At 52.9% G+C, this 19,119-nt stretch overlaps 1 protein-coding gene across 2 annotated transcripts; it reads right to left on the reverse strand.

Annotated features, from left to right (window-relative positions):
• Positions 1 to 198: 198 nt before the first annotated feature.
• COMP (cartilage oligomeric matrix protein) lies at positions 199 to 18,656 on the reverse strand. Of its 2 annotated transcripts, XM_050986082.1 has the most exons (20): positions 18,404 to 18,656; positions 15,200 to 15,292; positions 13,185 to 13,273; positions 12,557 to 12,608; positions 11,397 to 11,569; positions 9,286 to 9,423; positions 8,045 to 8,122; positions 7,474 to 7,641; positions 6,255 to 6,359; positions 6,026 to 6,133; positions 5,285 to 5,444; positions 4,353 to 4,471; positions 3,987 to 4,039; positions 2,685 to 2,878; positions 2,038 to 2,216; positions 1,843 to 1,891; positions 1,499 to 1,695; positions 1,220 to 1,392; positions 898 to 1,037; positions 199 to 751 (listed from the first exon to the last, which is right to left on the reverse strand). In XM_050986082.1, exons 1-20 carry the CDS (start codon positions 18,468 to 18,470, stop codon positions 705 to 707), a joined length of 2,382 nt encoding a protein of 793 aa, XP_050842039.1. In that variant the 5' UTR covers positions 18,471 to 18,656; the 3' UTR covers positions 199 to 704. The 2 variants fall into 2 exon arrangements, with proteins under 2 accessions (XP_050842039.1, XP_050842040.1); XM_050986083.1 differs by lacking the exon at positions 15,200 to 15,292 and having other exon boundaries at positions 18,404 to 18,649.
• Between the last annotated feature and the right edge of the window lie 463 nt (positions 18,657 to 19,119).

Here is a 19,119-nt window from a genome sequence, read left to right on the forward strand (position 1 = left end):
GTTCCAGCAAGAACCAGGCAGGGCAGGGCTGAGGAGAGGGAGGTTCTGGAGGAAAAGGTGCCTCCACGCATTGGCATTTCCAAGATAATTCACAATCCAGCCCAGGGCTCTCTCAGCCCCGCCAAGCTCAGCCCCTGAGGGTTCTTCCCTTCCACATCTGCAAGGGAAAACTTCAGAAGAGTGGAGAGAACACAGACATGACCAAGGAGAAATCCAGAATTTATTATCCAGCATTCCAAGTGTTTATTTTCCAACATCCCAGAACAAAGATACTCTCCTTAAAGTGCTTTTTCATTTATTAAAATGAGCAACTTGTACCGAGGCTGCTCCACGTGTCCCTCTCAGTTTGCTTTGCAGCAGGTCTTGAAAAGGAAAACAACGTTCACACTCAGGAGCCCTGGAGCAGGGAGAAGATTCCTGGGAATCGTCCACGCCAAAGGAACTCCAACCATCCCAGCTGCTGCAGGGAGCTCCCAGCACGGCCCTGAGCCGGGCTTGCAGCAGCTCAGGCTTCTGGTCACACTCCCTGGCTCCACCTCTGCCCTTCCCAGAGGATTTGTGTAACATTTTCAGGGATTTGCTGTGGGGAAGGGGAGCTGGAGGCTGTGAGGGCGGGGTGGGAGGTGCTGACAGCTCTTGGGGCGGGATTCCAGAGCGGGAGCGGGGCCGAGCGCGGGCTGGGGGCGGGAGGCGCTGCAGGGGATTCAGTCCTGCTGGAACCGGAACGTCTCGTAGTCCTCTGGGATGGTGTCTGGGCGTTAAAGCAAAGAGAGATCAGGGGCAGGAACAGCAGGGAAAGCAGACTCGGGTCCTGTTTGCTGCCCCGTTCCCGTGGCTGTGCAGGTGTCCACGACCGGGAAACGGAGGAGAATTCCCAGCTGGCCTTTCCCAACTCACCGTTGCAGCGGTAGCGGAGGTTGGACCAGATGATGTTCTCCTGGGAGAAGCAGAAGACCCCGAGGCGTCCCCCTCTCATGGTGGTGTCCAGGACAACTCCCGTGTCTGCCACCACCTCGGGGCCCTCGTAGAACCGAGCCCTGGAGGGGAACAAGGCAGGGAGTGGCAGGAGCTGCCCCGGCCTCAGGGCTGTTCCATCCCTGGCAGTGCCGAGGAACAGCGGGAGGGGTCCCTGCCCATGGATGAGCTCCCTTCCAGAACGTTCTGGGGCTCCCTGGGGCTGATTTTTCCCTGGTGGGGATGGTCCTGGCCTGAGCCTCACCTGATGTAGCCGACCTGGGGCCGGTGCTGCAGGAACCAGCGGTAGGAGGTCTTGTCCTTCCAGCCCGAGTTCCGCGGGTCCTTCCAGAGCAGCTTCACCTGGTCCGTGGTGTCTCCCGTGTGCCACAGGGAATTCCGCAGGTACTCCCCAGGGCCCGTCTTGGATTTCACTGCCTGGGACAGAGGAGAGCCTGCTCAGTGTGTGCACAGAGGATTCAACACAGCTGCTTCTCCCAAGGCCAAATTCCAGCAGGGAATTCCTTCCGCTGGGTTCCTCTACCTTCAGCTGAATGCCAGGCTCGGCCACTGCCCGGAAGGGGTTTGCCTGCCAGTAGGTTTGCTCCATCTGCTTCCACATCACCACGTAGAAGCTGGAGCTGTCCTGGTAGCCAAAGATGAACCCAGCGTAGTCATCGTCCGTGGCCGTGTTGACGTGGAAGGTGCCCTCGAAGTCCACCCCGTTAAAGGCTGTGTACCCTGTCAGGGGCAGCAGAACAGAGCCAGGATTCAGCTGGGGAGGAGGATTTTGCCAGGGGCAATCTGGACTCTGTGCACTACAGGAAGCAGTGGCTGATCAAAGCTGCAGGAGTGACGATTTCCCAAAGGGAGAAGGGAATTCCTCACCTACAGCCAGGCCAGGGTCGCTGTTCATGGTCTGGACGATCTCCATGCCCTGAGAAAGAGGAATTGTGACTTTTTAGTGCAATTCCAGACACGCCAAACTCCCTCTTGTGCTGCTCCGGGATTTGGGCACTGCAGACCCACGGAGCCTTTCAGGGAAAGCCCCCCAGGACCGTTCCCAGCTGGAGCTCTCCCCACCTGGTTGAGGACGATCCAGTTGGGGTCGATCTGGGCGTCCCCCTCGGGGTCCAGCACCACGGTCTGGAAGGCCCTGAAGTCGGTGAGCGTCACCTCGGCGTTCTCGGGGCAGACGTCGATCCTGTCGATCACCATGTCCCTGTCGAAGTCATCCTCACACAGGTTCCCCACGCCGTCCCCTGGGCACGAGGAGGAGGAGGAGGAGGAGGAGGAGGAAGGAGCCTGGAGCAGCAGCTCCTGCCCTGGCTTTGCTCAGCCTCGGGCAGCACCGGGGGCAGCTGAGGGCACTGAGAGACTGGGACCCCCTGAGGAGCTGCAGAGAAACCTGGAGGCTTCTCCTGCTGGCAGAGAAACCCCTCAAACCCCAGGCACTGCTGGGAGAGAGAACCTGACCCCAGACAAGATCCTAAACCTGATCCTAAACCTAATCCCAAATCTGATCCTAAACCTGACCATGAACCTAATCCCAAACATGATCCTAAACCTGATCCCAAACCTGAGCCCAGTGCTGGCACCTGCCCGTGTCCCAGGCCTGGCACGAGTCAGTGCCAATAAATCCCAAACTCCTGCGGCTTCCAGAGCCTGCAGCGGCCCCAGGGAGCCCCCAAGGACCCACCCACCCCTCCCTCCCTCCCTCCCTCCCTCACCATCCGAGTCCTCCTGGCCGGGGTTGGGCACCAGCCTGCAGTTGTCAGGGCCGGGGGGCCTGAAGTCGGGGATGCCATCGTCATCATCATCCTCGTCACACTCGTCCCCCAGCCCGTCACCGTCCGTGTCCACCTGGGAGCTGTTGGGCACCGTGGGGCAGTTGTCCCGCGAGTCCTGGTGCCCGTCACCGTCGCTGGGGGAGAAGGGACAGGGACAGGGACAGAGAGGGGGACACGTCACCCAGGGCCACCAGCACGGGGAGCTGCCCCGGGGCCGGGCTCTGCAGTTGGATCGGTGATTGCAGCCTTAAAGGTCACCCAGGAATGGGTCAGGAATGTCTGAGGGTCCCCAGGACGAGGAAGAGATGAGAACTGGCTCCATGCTTCAGAAGGCTGATACTATGTTATATTATATTATACATTAATTATATCATGTTATATTATATTAGTTATATTGTATTATATTGTATTATATTGTAATATTATATTATTTGACATTGTAGTATTTTACATGATGTTACATATTATTTACATTATTTACATGAGATGATGGTACATTATATTAGTATTAGAGAGATTATATGAGTGATATGGTATATTATGTAGTATATGATATTATATTATAGTAGATTATAGTATATTATATTATATGATATTATAGTAGGTAGATGATATTATATTATATTAAGTAGATTATATGATATTGATATTATGTATATTATACCATAATATTTTAATTAAATCATATAATAAAATATCATATAATATTATATCATATTATATCGTATCAATCATATCATATATCACATCACACTCTATCACACTCTATTATTTATCATACACTAAAACTACACTAAAGAAAGAGAAAGGAGACATCAGAAGAACAGCAAAGAGTGAAAAATAAAATCTTGTGTCTGAGCAGAGTCTGGCACAGCTGGCCTGGGATTGGTGATGAATTAAAACCAATCCCTGTGAGAGCACTCAGAGCTGCTGAGCCACCTCCAGAGCACATTCTGAGCCAGCAGATAATTCCTGTTTGCATTTCTCTTCTGAGGCTTCTCAGGAGGAAAATCCCAGTGAAAGGATTTCCATAAAATCTGTCAGTGGCACTCCTGCTGGAGATGTGCAGCTCTGGGAGTTCCTTCCTTCCAGGGGTCACTTTTTGTGAGGTCTGAAGAAAATTCCACCTCTAAACCTCCATTTTTTATAGGATAAGGCCCAGCCAGGTTTTCACAGCCTTTTGCTCCCTTCCTTCCCAGGAGTTCATGCAAATAAAGAGAATTTTTAATTTCTGCAGCTCACCTGTCCTGGTTGGTGTCACAGACATCTCCCACCAGATCGTGGTCAGTGTCTTTCTAGAAAAATAAAGGAAGAATAATTTAAATTTATTCTTTACATAAAAGAAATTTTCATTGATTCTTTAAATCCAAGGCAAGGAAGAGAACAAAGAGCTGCCAACAGCAGGAGATTTTCTGTGGGATTTTTGGGGGGATTCTGAGGAATCCCAGCAGTGGGGGCAGGGCAGGAAGGGAGAGCCCAGAGTGCCAAATTTCCTGCTATTTGCTCCAGAGGGAATTTCCTTTGGTGCCACAGGGGGGTGGCAGCTGGAGCTGTCCCTGGCAGTGCCCAGGCCCGGGGTGGCCCTGCAGGCTCAGCCTGGCTCTGTACCTGGTCAGGGTTGCTGAGGGTGGGGCAGCTGTCACAGGCGTCCCCCACGCCGTCACCGTCGCCGTCCCTCTGGTCGGGGTTGGGCACTCTCCTGCAGTTGTCCATGGAATTCTTGATCCCTGGGAAACAGGGGAGAGTGGGTCCCCAGAAACCCAGGGCTGAGCTCATGGCCAAAGGAAGGGTGTCAGGATTTGGGGACGGTGTTTGCTGGGAGCAGCTTCTGTGCCAGCTGGGACCAGCTCGGTTTGCAAAGCCAGCCAGGGGACAGCCCTGACTCCCCCAGCCTCCAGGCAGGAGCTGCTGGCAGCTCAGATGTCCCCAAACTTCTCCCTTAAAATGCAGCACAGGGCAGTCAGGACAGTGACTGTGTGTCACTGTCACATTTTCTGAAAAATCCCTTCGCCAGGATTTCCTCTCCTGGGAAGCTGAGAAGCCTCAGAGCAAAAGGAAAACAATAATTTTCTGATTGCTTCTCCAGTGTTTTGCTGCAAAAGGTAAAATGGATTTTTTAAAATGCTTTGGAATGTGGTTTGGAGATTGTTTGATTGGTTCCATGTAAATTGTTTTTACTCAATGACCAATCAGGGTCAGGCTGTGTCAGACTCTGGAAGGAGTGCTGAGTTTTCATTCTCATTCTTTGCAGCCATCTGTCTGTATCCTTCCTCTACTCTTTAATACAGTTTTAGTGCAGCATTCTTTAATACAATATAGATCATGAAATAATAAATTAGCCTTCTGAGAACATGGAGGCAGATTCATCATTCCTCCCTTCAAGAGGAGACCCTGAAAAAACCCCAACTGTGGGCAACAAAAATGGAAACAAACCCAAGGTGGAGAGCAGCGAGGGCTCGGGGACACGGGGAGCGCCCTGCTGTCACCCAGGAGCTGAGCAGGGGTGACAAAAGGAGCAGCTGGGACGTGCTGGGTCTCACCGTCCCCGTCCATGTCCTCGTCACACTCGTCCCCCTTGCCATCGCCATCGATGTCCCTCTGGTCGTTGTTCTTCACCTGCCGGCAGTTGTCACACGCGTCCCCAAAGTTGTCCTTGTCGGCGTTGCGCTGGTCCGCGTTCCTCGTGTACACACAGTTGTCCTGCGGGGACAGGGGACGTGGCTGGGGGACAGCAGCACCTCCTCGGGGTGTCCCCAGCCAGGACTGGCTCAGGACAGGCTGCCCAGCTCCCCGACCTTGGGGGGTGCCAGCCTGGTTTGAGATCATCAGAGCCCCCAGAGCGGGGCCACACTGGGACCCCTGAACTCCCACTGGGACCTCTGAGCTCACACTGGGACCCCTGAACTCCCACTGGGACCTGTGAACTCCTACTGGGACCTGTGAACTCCCACTGGGACCTCTGAGCTCACACTGGGACCCCTAAACTCCCACTGGGACACCCGAATTTCCACTGGCACCCCTAAATCCCCACTGAGACCCCTGAACTCCCACTGGGACCCCTGAGCTCCCACTGGCACCCCTAAATTCCCACTGACACCCCTGAACTCCCACTGGCACCCCTAAATTCACACCGGGATCCCTAAATTTCCACTGGGACCTGTGAGATCCCACTTGGACCCTTAAATCCCGACTGGCACCCCCAAATCCCCACTGGCACCCCGGATTTCCCCCCGCGGGTGCCGCTGCCCTGCAGGAGCCGCCGGGGGCAGGGGCGGCCGCACCTCCGCGTTCGGGATCCCGTCTCCGTCGGCGTCGTCGTCGCAGGCGTCGCCGATGCCGTCCCTGTCCGCGTCCTCCTGGCCCGAGTTGGGCACGGTCATGCAGTTATCCTGCGGGGCAGGGACAGGGCATGGGGCACGGCAGCCGGGCCGAGCTCCGCGGGTCCCGGCAGCACCCACGGACCGTCCTGGAGGGAAATTTGGGATGGAATCCTGGGATTTCCTCGCTCACCTTGCGGCATTTCTTGTCGGAGCAGCGCTGCTTCTCGTCGGGGACGCCGTCGATGTCCGTGTCCTTGCCGCACACGTAGCCGTTCCCTGCCCAGCCCACGAGGCACTGCCAGGGGCACACACAGAGTCAGCCCCCCAAAAACCCCGGGATTTACCAGAGAAACGGCACGGAACGGGGATGGGAAACCCTCCAGGGAAATAACCCGGGAGAAACATTTCTGGGATTTCACCAGCTCGGATCGGGATCTCGGCTTGCGGCTGGGACGAGAGGAGGAGCAGAAGGTGGCTCTGAGGAGGAGAAGAAGGAGCAGCACAGGGTGGCTCTGAGGAGGAGCACAAGGAGGAGCACAGGGTGGCTCTGAGAAGGAGCACAAGCAGGAGCCCAGGGTGGCTCTGAGGAGGAGCAGAAGGTGGCTCTGAGGAGGAGCAGAAGGAGGAGCCCAGGGTGGCTCTGAGGAGCCCAGGGTGGCTCTGAGAAGGAGCCCAGGGTGGCTCCGAGGAGGAGCCCAGGGTGGCTCCGAGGAGCAGCCCAGGGTGGCTCTGAGAAGGAGCCCAGGGTGGCTCTGAGGAGCAGCACAGGGTGGCTCTGAGGCTGCTGATCCTGGATCTCGATTCCCTGGATCCTCCCTGCTCAGCTCCAGGGAATTCCGTACCCAAGAGATTCGCAGCTCTTCAGGGAAAACCAAAACCCCAAAAAGCGGGAGGGAGCAGCCCAGGGGGACGGGGACGAGCAGGGAAGGTTCGGGAAGGGCGCTCTCCAGGAGAGGGCAGTGGCAGCCCCGGAGAGGAGCGCGGGACGAGGAGCGAGCAGACCGACCCCAATCCCAGGGAGTTTGGGATCACACCCGACCCCAATCCCAGGGAGTTTGGGATCACACCCGACCCCAATCGCAGGAATGGCTGGATCAGACCCCACTCGTGCAGGAATCAGAGCAGACCCCAATTGTTGGGGGTGGTGGACCAGACCCCATCCGCAGGGAAATTGGGATTAAACCCTGATCGCAGGAGGGCGAGACCAGACCCCAACCAGTCTCGGGAGGGCGGGACCAGACCCCAGTCTCAGCAGAGATTGGGACCAGTCCCCATTTGCAGGAGAATCAGACCAGACCCCTCCATCCCACGGGATCAAACCAGATCCCAGTCTCGATTGGGTGGGTCCCGAAGCCAGTCTGGGGAGGGTGTGCCCATCCCCGATGCCAGGGCGGCGGCGGTGCCCGGACCTGGCAGGACAGCGAGCCGTCCCTCTCCACGATGCACTCGGCTTTCTCGTGGCACGGGCTGATCTCGCCGTTGGGGCAGCGCCGAGCCCCGGGGGCCGTCTGGCTCCGGCAGCCGCTGATCTGATCCCCCACAAAGCCCGGCTTGCAGGCCCCGCATTTGTAGGATCCCTGCGGGGAGAACGGGAGGAGGAACTCGAATGGGAATCCCGGGAAATCCCTGCTCGGGATAAAGCCCTTCCTTGGGACACCTGCCCTGCCCCGGGTCTGGCCTGAGACACTCCCAGGGATCCAGGGGCGGCCACAGCTGCTCTAGGAATTCCATCCCATTCCCTCTCCACCCTCCCAGCCAGGAATCCCCTCCCAATATCCCACCCAGATCTCCCTTTTCCCAGTTTAAATCCATTCCCTGTGCCCTGTCCCTCCAGGCCTTGTTCCCAGTCCCTCTCCAGCTCTCCTGGAGCCCCTTCTCTCCCTGGAGCCTTCTCCTCTCCAGTGAACCCCCCCAGCTCTCCCAGCCTGGCTCCAGAGGGGCTCCAGCCCTGGGATCCTCCCCATATCCCTGAGGATTTACCCGAGTGTTGATGCAGATGGAGTTTGGGACACAATTCCTGGCAGCTCCAGTCTCACACTCATTGATGTCGGTGCACACCTGCCCAGGGAGAACAGGACCCACCTTCACCTCCATCCCAGGGAGAACAGGACCCACCTTCACCTCCACCCCAGGGAGAACAGGACCCACCTTCACCTCCACCCCAGGAGAACAGGACCCACCTTCACCTTCACCCAGGGAGAACAGGACCCACCTTCACCTCCACCTCCACCAGGGAGAACAGGACCCACCTTCACCTTCATCCCAACCCAGGGAGAACAGGACCCACCTTCACTTCCACCCCAGGGAGAACAGGACCCACCTTCACCTTCACCTCCACCCCACCCCAGGGAGAACAGGACCCCCCCCCACCCCACCCCAAATCCCAGCACTTGGGCAGGGCCAGGTGCAGAAGCAGAGCCCTGGCACACCTCACTAGCCCAGGACTAGCAAGAGTTCCTGCTGACAAGCTTGGGGCAGATCCCAGCAGGGTCCCAGACCCCTCTCCAGAGTCAGCAGAGCTTCCAGCCTGGGAACAGAGCTGAGCTCTGAGCTGAGCTGCTGAACATCCCCACTGTGCAAGGGGCTCCATGGATCTGGAAGCTCAATGGCTGCATCCCACAACCAGCCCCAAATTCCCAGAGCCACATGTGGGACAATTACCCCTAAAAACCCCAATCAGCCTGGGCTGTTGGGATTTTTTATCTGCCTGAAGCTGTCAGAGAAGCCGGGAGAGGGTGGCAGCAGCTGCAGGAACTCTTCCGTGTCTCAGCAGGAAGGATTCTCATTCCATTCCCATTCCCATTCCCATTCCCATTCCATTCCCATTCCCATCCCATTCCCAGGATGGCCCCACAGCCCCAGAGGTGTCGGGATGCTCTGCCCAGCCCCACTTTGGCACAGGGGAGGTGACTCTGGACATCCTGGGCACTCTCCTCTCCCTGCATTCCCACCAATGCATGGAATCGTGGAACCCCAAACCAGTTTGGGTTGGGAGGGACCTTTAACCATCCCATCCCCACCCCCCAGGGACACCTTCCACTCTCCCAGGCTGCTCCAGGCTGGCCTGGAACACCTCCAGGGATGGGAATTCCCTCCCTTCCATCCTTAGGAACCATCACCTCGCCTCTCCCTCCTGTTCCTTCCCATTCCTTTGAGTCCCAGCTGCAGAGGGGGAGAGAATTCCCAGCTTCTGAGGGACAGGGAACCTTCCAGGCCCTCACCTGTTTGTTGGCCCTGGCAAAGGCCAGTCCCACCCCTTCCAGCAGCTGCCCGGTGAAGCCGGGTGGGCAGGGGTCGCAGCGGAAGCCGGGGTTGGTGTTAATGCACTGGACTTTCGGGAAGCAGGGGTTGGCATTGCACTGAAACGAGACAGAGGGTGCCCAGGGCTGGGCCAGGGGGCAGCGCCAGCCCTGGGGCACCTCCAGCTCTTGGGGTTTTAGTCTGAAGGAAGATAAAAGGGTACAGAAGTTCCTCAGAGGGCTCCCCCAGCCTGGGTGTCCCCCCTGGGCTGCAAAGAGAACAACTTGGAGCTCTGGTTCTCCTCAGGTGACACCAGAGCCTGGGCAGGGAGCTGCTCCTGCTTCACCTTTTCCTTCCTGGAATCCTCAGAGTCCAGGGCACTGGACTGTTCCTCACCCTGAGCCAATTCCTCAGAGTCCAGGGCACTGGACAATTCCTCACCCTGAGCCAATTCCTCATCCTCAGAGTCCAGGGGGTTGGACAATTCCTCACCCTGAGTCAATTCCTCATCCTCAGAGTCCAGGGCACTGGACAGTTCCTCACCCTGACTTTGAAACTCTTTCCAGGACTGCTCTGAATGCTTTGCTTCCTCCAGCACTTCATTATTTCCCCTGGATTTTCTGCTCTGTGCTGGCAGGTGCATCACAGGAATATCCACAGGAACACAGTGGATCCCACATTTTGGACTGACAATCCCAAAATCTCCCATGCAGCCTTCAGCAGGATTTTAAATTGAAATGCACTTGAGGCTCTGCAGGAGTGGGATCATCAAGTTCAAGGTTTGGGAAGCACAGAACTCAGGAGCCCTACCAAAAAAAAAAATCCATGGATGAGCAGAGCTTTGCACACACACAGAGGTTAAAATTGGTGGAATGCCACATTTCCTAAAAAAAAGAGAAAATTTCCTAAAAATAACAGAGAGTATCTGCCCAGCAAGGTTTGATTTAAGGGCAGAAGCAAAGCCCTGTGGTTGAGCTTTGCTGTTTCAAGGATTATCTGGGAATTGTTTGATCCCATTCCACACCTAATAAATCTTATCTGGAACAACTCCTCAGCAAAGGAGGCGGCTCTGGTGCTCCAAACTTGTTCCAACCTCCCCTCCCTGTGTGGCACAAACCTCAGGATTTATTTTGTTGGGAGAAATCCTGACTGCGCTGGCCCTGAAGCCTCCCTGGGGAGGGCCAGGCACAGAATTCCAGAGTCTGCAGGAATTCCAGCCTGTGCCAGGCACAGAATTCCAGAGTCTGCAGGAATTGCAGCGTGTGCCAGGCACAGAATTCCAGAGTCTGCAGGAATTGCAGCGTGTGCCAGGCACAGAATTCCAGAGTCTGCAGGAATTCCAGGGTGTGCCAGGCACAGAATTCCAGAGTCTGCAGGAATCCCAGTGTGTGCCAGGCACAGAACTGCAGGTCTGAAGGAATTGCAGCTCCTGCAGGGATCCAGAGCATGCCAAGCACAGAATTCCAGAGTCTACAGGAATCCAGTGCATGCCCAGCACAGAACTGCATCTCCTGCAGGAATCCCAGCTCCTGCAGGGATCCCAGAGCATGCCAGGCACAGAATTCCAGAGTCTGCAGGGATCCCAGTGCATGCCAGGCACAGAACTGCAGCTCCTGCAGGAATTCCACCATGTGCCAGGCACAGAAGTGCATCTCCTGCAGGAATTCCAGAGTGTGCCAGGCACAGAATTCCAGAGTCTGCAGGAATCCCAGTGCATGCCAGGCACAGAATTGCATCTCCTGCAGGAATCCCAGCTCCCGCAGGGATCCCAGTGCCTGCCAGGCACAGAACTGCAGCTCCTGCAGGAATTCCACCATGTGCCAGGCACAGAACTGCATCTCCTGCAGCTGCTGCAGCTCCTGCAGGAATTCCACCATGTGCCAGGCACAGAACTGCAGCTCCTGCAGGGATCCCAGTGCATGCCAGGCACAGAACTGCAGCTCCTGCAGGAATTCCACCATGTGCCAGGCACAGAAGTGCATCTCCTGCAGCTGTTGCAGGTCCTGCAGGTCTCTCCGTGCCCCGAGGAGCCGCAGGGCGGGCCCGGGGCCGCGTGCCCGGCGCTGTTAATTACCCGGGCGCTGTTAATTACCTCGTTGATGTCGGAGCAGTGGGTGCCGTTCCCGGAGTAGCCGGCAGGGCAGGGCCCGCAGCGGAAGCTGCCGCCGCTCTCGGTGCAGGGCACGCCCGGGAAGCAGGGGTTGGGGACACAGCGGCTGAACTGCGTCATGGTGATGACAGGGCCTGTCACCTCCGGCCGCATGCCTGGGGGACAGCAGGGGGTGAGCACAGCGTCCCAGAGCCACCGCAACAACCTGGGGGGTCCCAGAGCCACCGCAATAACCTGGGGGGTCCCAGAGCCACCAGTTCAGCTCTGGGGTGTCCCAAAGTCACCATGGGGTGTCCCAGAGCCACCACAACAACCTGGGGTGTCCCAAAGTCACCTTAGGGTGTCCCAAAGCCATCATGTTGTGTCCCAAAGCCACCAGCTTAGCTCTGGGGTGTCCCAAAATCACCATGGGGTGTCCCAAAGCCATCAGCTCAGTTCTGGGGTGTCCCAAAGCCATCAGAACAACCTGGGATGTCCCAAAGCCACCAGAACAACATGGGGGGTCCCAGAGCCACCATGGGGTGTCCCAAAGCCACCATGGGGTGTCCCGAAGCCATCAGCTCAGCTCTGGGGTGTCCCAAAGTCACCATGGGGTGTCCCAGAGCCACCCCAACAACCTGGGGTGTCCCAAAGTCACCTTAGGGTGTCCCAAAGCCACCAGCTCAGCTCCCAGCACTGACTGGGATCTCTGGGAATGACTGACTGGGATCTCTGGGAATGACTGGCTGGGATCTCCGGGAATGACTGGCTGGGACCACCAGGAATGACTGACTGGGATCTCCGGGAATGACTGACTGGGATCTCCGGGAATGACTGACCGGGATCTCCGGGAATGACTGACCGGGATCTCCGGGAATGACTGACTGGGATCTCCGGGAATGACTGACTGGGATCTCCGGGAATGACTGACTGGGATCTCCGGGAATGACTGGCTGGGATCTCTGGGAATGACTGACTGGGATCTCCGGGAATGACTGACTGGGATCTCCGGGAATGACTGACTGGGATCTCCAGCACTGACTGTGCTCCAGGCTGGGATTTGCCCCTGGCTGGCAGCAGAGGGCACACACCCAGCAGAGGGCACACCGGGCACAGGTGGCACAGGTGGCACAGGTGGCACAGGTGGCACAGGTGGCACTCACCGCAGGCGTCGCACTCCATGACCGTGTTCTTCAGGAACGTGATCTCCTTGATCTGCAGGGGAACAATAATGAATAAAGAAATAAAGAAAACCTTTTTGAAGGTCTTCTCACCTTGAAGATCCTCCCAACTTGAAGGTTTTTCCGACTGCAATTCTTTCCCAATTTGAAGGTTTTTTGACGGAATCTTTCCCAATTGACGGTTTTCCAACGCATTCTTTCCCAATTGAAGGTTTTTCACGCAATTCTTCCCAATTTGAAGGTTTCCAACTGCAATTTTCCCAATTTGAAGGTTTTTTCAACCAGAATTCTTTCCCAATTTGAAGGTTTTTTCCACTGCAATTCTTTCCCAATTTGAAGGTTTTTTCAACTGCAATTCTTTCCCAATTTGAAGGTTTTTTCCCACCCTGAAGTTTCTCCCAGCTTGAACGTTTTTCCCACTTTGTCTCCCAATTCCAAACCAGCTCTGGACTCTGTTTTGCAGCAATCATCTGCTCACTCCATACAGGAAGCAGAGAATTCCCAGACCCCAGGAAATCAGGAATCAGGCCCAGGAAGGATCTCCCCATTCCAGAGCAAGCAGAGAATTCCCAGACCCCAGGAAATCAGGAATCAGGAATTCCTCACCCACCTGCTGCTTCAGCAAATCCCGAACTTCCAGCAGCACCCGGTTGGTTTCCCTCATTTCTTGCAGCATTTCTGGCCCAACTTCTCCTCCTCCTAAAAAAAACCCCAAAATTGTTGGGAAAATCCCAGAATATCCCAGGTTTATAATGCAGCTGATTATAAACCTGGGAAGGTTTCTATTCATATATATTACATGAATATATATGTTTATAGAATGTATTTTATATACATACTTATAGAATATATTCATATGAAATATATGAATATATATGAAAATATGAATAGATGAGAGTATATTTATATACTCCTATTCATATATTCCTGTTAAAATACATTATATATTATTGTATGAATAATAATATAACATTTAATTATTACTCATATAATACTTCACATTGTATTAATTATAATAACGTGAATAATAATTATGGGAATAATATTTTTATTATTATTCCTATAATATTTTCTATTATCTGGAAATATTAATTACAGATAATATATATACTATAATACAGAATAGAAGTAAGCTAGGAGAGTGTAGGATAGATGATAGAATGCAGAAGAGGAGGACGAGAGTGAGATGCGAGAGAGGTGAGGGAATAGAAAAGAGGATGAAGGAGAGAGAGGAGAAGGTGGAGAGGAGAAGGGGGATAGAGAAGGGAGAAGAGAAGAGAAGAGAAGGGATATGAAGAGAAGAGAAGAGAAGAGAAGATAAGAGAAGAGAAGAGAAGAGAAGAGAGAGAAGATGAAGAGAAGAGAAGAGAAGTAGAAGTAGAATGATATATAGATATAATATGAGATATATAGAGATAGGATGATATAATATGATATAGGATATGAATTAGCTTATATTAGATTATATTCATTAGATTATATTCTATTATATAGTATATTATTATATTATATTAATGCAGAGTATAATTACTATATTATATTCTATATATTATATAGAATACAGAATATAATTATGATATTCTATATATTTACATTATAATACAGAATAAAAATACGATTTTATATTCTCTATATATTATAGACTATAATAACTGTCTGGATAAAATTAATGTAACTATAATATAAAATTCATTATTCTATGAATAATTTAACCTCCAGCCCCCACCCCTGGCTGTTCCTGGCTGGAGTTTGGGGCTGCAGAGGGATCCGGGAGCAGCTCCGGGCGGGCCCACGGGATCTGCCCTGGCACCAGCCCTGGATCTCTCACCTGGGCCGGGATTTGGGGCCAAGGGCAGCCAACCCCGGGCTGGGGGCTGGGCAAAGCTGGAGCCCGAGGCTGGAAAACCGGGAATGCTGCTCCTCTCCCTGCTCCTATGGAATTCCCAGCACTGCTGCTCCTCTCCCTGCTCCCAGGGCATTCCCAGAGCTTCTTTCCCATGGAATTCCCGGAGCTCCTTTCCCAGAGCATTCCCAGCACTGCTGCTCCTCTCCCCTGCTCCCAGGGCATTCCCAGAGCTCCTTTCCCATGGAATTCCCAGGGCTCCTTTCCCTCTCCCAGAGCTCCTTTCCCTCTCCCCTGCTCCCAGGGCATTCCCGGGGCTCCTTTCCCTTGGAATTCCCGGGGCTCCTTTCCCTCTCCCCTGCTCCCAGGGCATTCCCAGGGCTCCTTTCCCAGGGCATTCCCAGAGCTCCTTTCCCATGGAATTCCCAGAGCTCCTTTCCCATGGAATTCCCGGGGCTCCTTTCCCTCTCCCCTGCTCCCAGGGCATTCCCAGAGCTCCTTTCCCAGGGCATTCCCAGAGCTCCTTTCCCATGGAATTCCCAGAGCTCCTTTCCCATGGAATTCCCAGAGCTCCTTTCCCATGGAATTCCCGGGGCTCCTTCGCCTCTCCCAGAGCTCCTTTCCCTCTCCCCTGCTCCCATGGAATTCCCGGGGCTCCTTTCCCATGGAATTCCCGGAGCTCCTTTCCCCCTCACCTGCTCCCAGGGCATTCCCAGGGCTCCTTTCCCATGGAATTCCCAGAGCTCCTTTCCCATGGAATTCCCGGGGCTCTTCCCCCTCACCTGCTCCCAGGGCATTCCCGGAGCTCCCGGCAGCAGCAGCGCGGCTCCCGGCGGGCTCCCTGCGGGCGGCGCTCGGGAAGGGCCGGTTGGGATCTTGGGGACACAAAGGACAGGGAGGGCTCAGCCAGGGAAAACCGGGAATGCTGCAGGGGGAGCTCCGGGGAAAACCGGGAATGCTGCAGGGGGAGCTCCAGGGAAAACCGGGAATGCTGCAGGGGGAGCTCCAGGGAAAACCGGGAATGCTGCAGGGGGAGATCCAGGGAAAACCGGGAATGCTGCAGGGGGAGATCCAGGGAAAACCGGGAATGCTGCAGGGGGAGCTCCGGGGAAAACCGGGAATGCTGCAGGGGGAGCTCCGGGGAAAACCGGGAATGCTGCAGGGGGTCAGGATGAGCTCCAGGGGAAAATCAGGAATTCTGGAGGATCAGGGGGAGCTCCGGAGGAAAATCAGGAATTCTGGAGGATCAGGATCAGCTCCAGGGAAATCAGGAATTCTGCAGGGTGAGCTCCAGGGAAAATTTGGAATGCTGGAGGCTGAGGATCCTCTCCAGGGAAAATCAGGAATTCTGGAGGGTCAGGATCAGCTCCAGAGGAAATCAGGAATGCTGCAGGATCAGGATGAGCTCCAGGGCAAAATCAGGAATTCTGCAGGGTCAGGATGAGCTCCAGGGAAAATTGGGAATGCTGGAGAGGTGGGATCCTCTGCCGGGGAAATCAGGAATGCGGGAGGATCAGGATCAGCTCCAGGGGAAATCAGGAATTTTAGGATCAGGATCAGCTCCAGGGGAAATCAGGAATTCTGGAGGATCAGGATGAGCTCCAGAGGAAAATCAGGAATTCTGGAGGGTCAGGAGCAGCTCCTGAGCTCAGCCAGGGAGGGATTTGGGCTCTGCAGGGTCCCTTTGGGATGGGAAAATCCGGGATGTGCCCAAGGCAGGGATGGAGCTGGAGCTGCTGGGGTTGGGGATTTTTAGGGATAATTTGGGAGTGAAAAGGCACCTGGAGCCCCCAGGTGAACTCAGGGATTCTCCCAAAATCCCAGGGTGAAATTCCTCGTGGGCCAAGAGGATGCACAACCTCATTTCTCTGGGATTTTCTAGAATTTCTCAATTTTTCCTATAATTTCTCATTTTATCCCTATGATTTCTCTATCTTTCTCTCTAATTTCTCAATTTTCCCTATAATTTCACATTTTCCCTCGTAATGCCTCTAATTTTTTAATAATTTCTCTGTTTTTCCCCTATTTCTCCATTTTCCCTACAATTTCTCAATTTTTTCCTCTAATTTCTCAGTTTTCCCCCTGTAATTTCTCAATTTTTCTATAATTTCCCCATTTTTCCCCCCATAATTTCTCCTTTTTCCCCCTATAATTTTTCCATTTTCCCCCATAATTTCTCAATTTTCCCCCTATAATTTCTCCATTTTCCCCTATAATTTCTCTTTTTTTCCCCCTATAATTTTTCCATTTGCCCCCCATAATTCTCAATTTTTCCCCCTATAATTTCTCTATTTTTCCCCCTATAACTTCCCCATTTTCCCCCTATAATTTCCCCATTTCCCCCCCTATAACTTCCCCATTTCCCCCTATAATTTCCCCATTTTCCCCCCTATAATTTCTCCATTTCCCCCCATAATTCCTCCTTTTTTCCCCCTATAATTTCTCCATTTTCCCCTATAATTTCCCCATTTTCCCTCTATAATTTCTCCTTTTTTCCCCTATAATTCCTCCATTTTCCCCAGATTTGCCAATCCCCTAACACAAACCACCCCACACCTACAGCAGAGAGAAAACCAGGAATAAATCCCACAAAACCAGGGGAAAAACCAGCTGGAATTTGGGCCCTGCATCCCTGAGCTGGGAGAATTTCCCAGCACTGATTTCATAAAAATTCCTTATTTCCACAAGACAAACAAACCCAAAAGCTCGTGGATCCAGCTCCAGCTGGAAAATCCTCCCTCTTCAGCCCCTTCCACCCCTCAGCATTTTCAGAACAGCCTAAAAAACGCTCAAAAAATCAGAATTGAGTCAGGATTAAAGCAGAGTTAAATCACGGTTAAATCAGAATTAAATCAACATTAAATCCTAGTTAAATCAGAGTTAAATCAGAATTAAATCAACATTAAATCCTAGTTAAATCAGTAAATCAGAATTAAATCAACATGAATCTAGTTAAATCAGAGATTAAATCAGATAAGGAGTTAAAACAGAGTTAAATCAGCATGAAATCAGAGTTAAATCAGAAGGAAATCAACATTAAATCAGGGTTGAATCAGGGTTAAATCTGGGTTGAATCAGGGTTAAATCTGGGTTGAATGAAATCAGAGTGAAATCCGAGTTAAAGCAGAATGAAATGAGAGTTAAATCAGAGTTAAAGTAGAGTTAAAGCAGGAATAAATCAGAATGAAATCAGAGTTAAAGGAGAGTTAAATCAGGCTTAAATCTGGGTTAAATCAGAATTGAATGAAATCCGAGTTAGATCAGGGTTAAATCCGAGTTAAATCTGGGTTAAATCAGAATGAAACCAGACTTGAATGAAATCAGAGTGAAGTCAGAGTGAAATCAGAATGAAATCAGAGTTAAATCAGAGCTAAAGCAGAGCTAAATCTGAGTTAAATGCAAGTTAAATTGCAGAATGAAATCAGAGTTAAAGCAGAGTTAAAGCAGAGTTAGAGCAGAATGAAACCACTGTTAAATCCGAGTTAAATCAGAATGAAATCACAGTTAAATCCGAGTTAAATTCGAGTTAAATCCGAGTTAAATCAGAGTTAGATTGCAGAATGAAATCAGAGTTAGAGCAGAGTTAAATCAGAATGAAACCACAGTTAAATCAGAGTTAAATTGCAGAATGAAATCCGAGTTAAATCAGAGTTAGAGCAGAGTTAAATCCGAGTTAAATCAGAATGAAACCACAGTTAAATCCGAGTTAAAGCAGAGTTAAACCCGAGTTAAACCCGAGTTAAATGAGAATGAAACCCCAGTTAAATTCGAGTTAAATCCGAGTTAAATCAGAATGAAACCACAGTTAAATCCAAGTTAGATTGCAGAATGAAATCCGAGTTAAATCAGAATGAAACCACAGTTAAATCCAAGTTAGATTGCAGAATGAAATCAGAGTTAAACCCGAGTTAAATGAGAATGAAACCCGAGTTAAACCCGAGTTAAACCCGAGTTAAACCCGAGTTAAACCGGCGTTCCAGGCTCACCGAGGAGTCTCTGCTGGCCCCAGGCGCAGGGCCAGGCCAGCAGCAGCAGCAGCAGCGCTGGGACCATCGCGGCCCGGGGGCTCGGCGGGAGCTGAGCGGGAGCGGCGCTCCCCGTGCGGGGCCGCTATTTATCACCGGCCGCCTGTCCGTCCGTCCGTCTGTCTGTCCGTCCGTCCGTCTGTCTGTCTGTCCGTCTGTCTGTCCGTCTGTCCGTCTGTCTGTCTGTCCGGCCCCGCGGCTGCCGGGACAGGCTGCGCGTCACCGGGGCAGCTGCGCCAGCTGCAGGCAAAGCCAGGGAGAGGCTGAGAGGGAAAGGGTTGGGCTGGGGGCTGGGGGGGATTTTGGGGGGGTTTTGGGGTTTTTTGGGGTTTGTTTTGGAGGGGGATTTTTGGAGTTAATTGGGGTTTATTTTTGGAGGGTTGGGGTTTTTTTTGGGGGGGGGTTTGGGGCACTTTTGGGGGTTTTTTGGGGTTTTTTTGAGGTTTTTGGGGTTTTTTGGGGTTTTTTGGAGGGGATTTTTGGGGTTTTTGGGTTTTTTGGGGGGTGGGGTTTTTTGGGGGATTGTCTGGGGGGGTGGGTTTTTTGGGGGTTTGGGTTTTGGGTTCCTTTTAGGGGTTTTTTGGGGTTTTTGGGGGTTTTGGGGTTGTTTTGGAGGGGATTTTTTGGGGCTATTTGGGGTTTTTAGGGGTTTTTTTTGGGGGGGGTGGGGTGGTGGG

This window comes from Serinus canaria, chromosome 28 (genome assembly GCF_022539315.1).
Source record: "Serinus canaria isolate serCan28SL12 chromosome 28, serCan2020, whole genome shotgun sequence".
Lineage (NCBI taxonomy): Eukaryota > Metazoa > Chordata > Aves > Passeriformes > Fringillidae > Serinus > Serinus canaria.

Bases quoted from the DNA above. Each gene is read 5' to 3' on its own strand.
- COMP (XM_050986082.1), bottom strand. From the start codon at position 18,470: ATGGTCCCAGCGCTGCTGCTGCTGCTGCTGGCCTGGCCCTGCGCCTGG. The intron at 2,217-2,684 runs GTGAGGGAGGGA...CCTCGTGCCCAG, and splicing joins CGGCCAGGAGGACTCGGATG to GGGACGGCGTGGGGAACCTG. The intron at 1,696-1,842 runs GTGAGGAATTCC...TGCCCCTGACAG, and splicing joins CGACCCTGGCCTGGCTGTAG to GGTACACAGCCTTTAACGGG.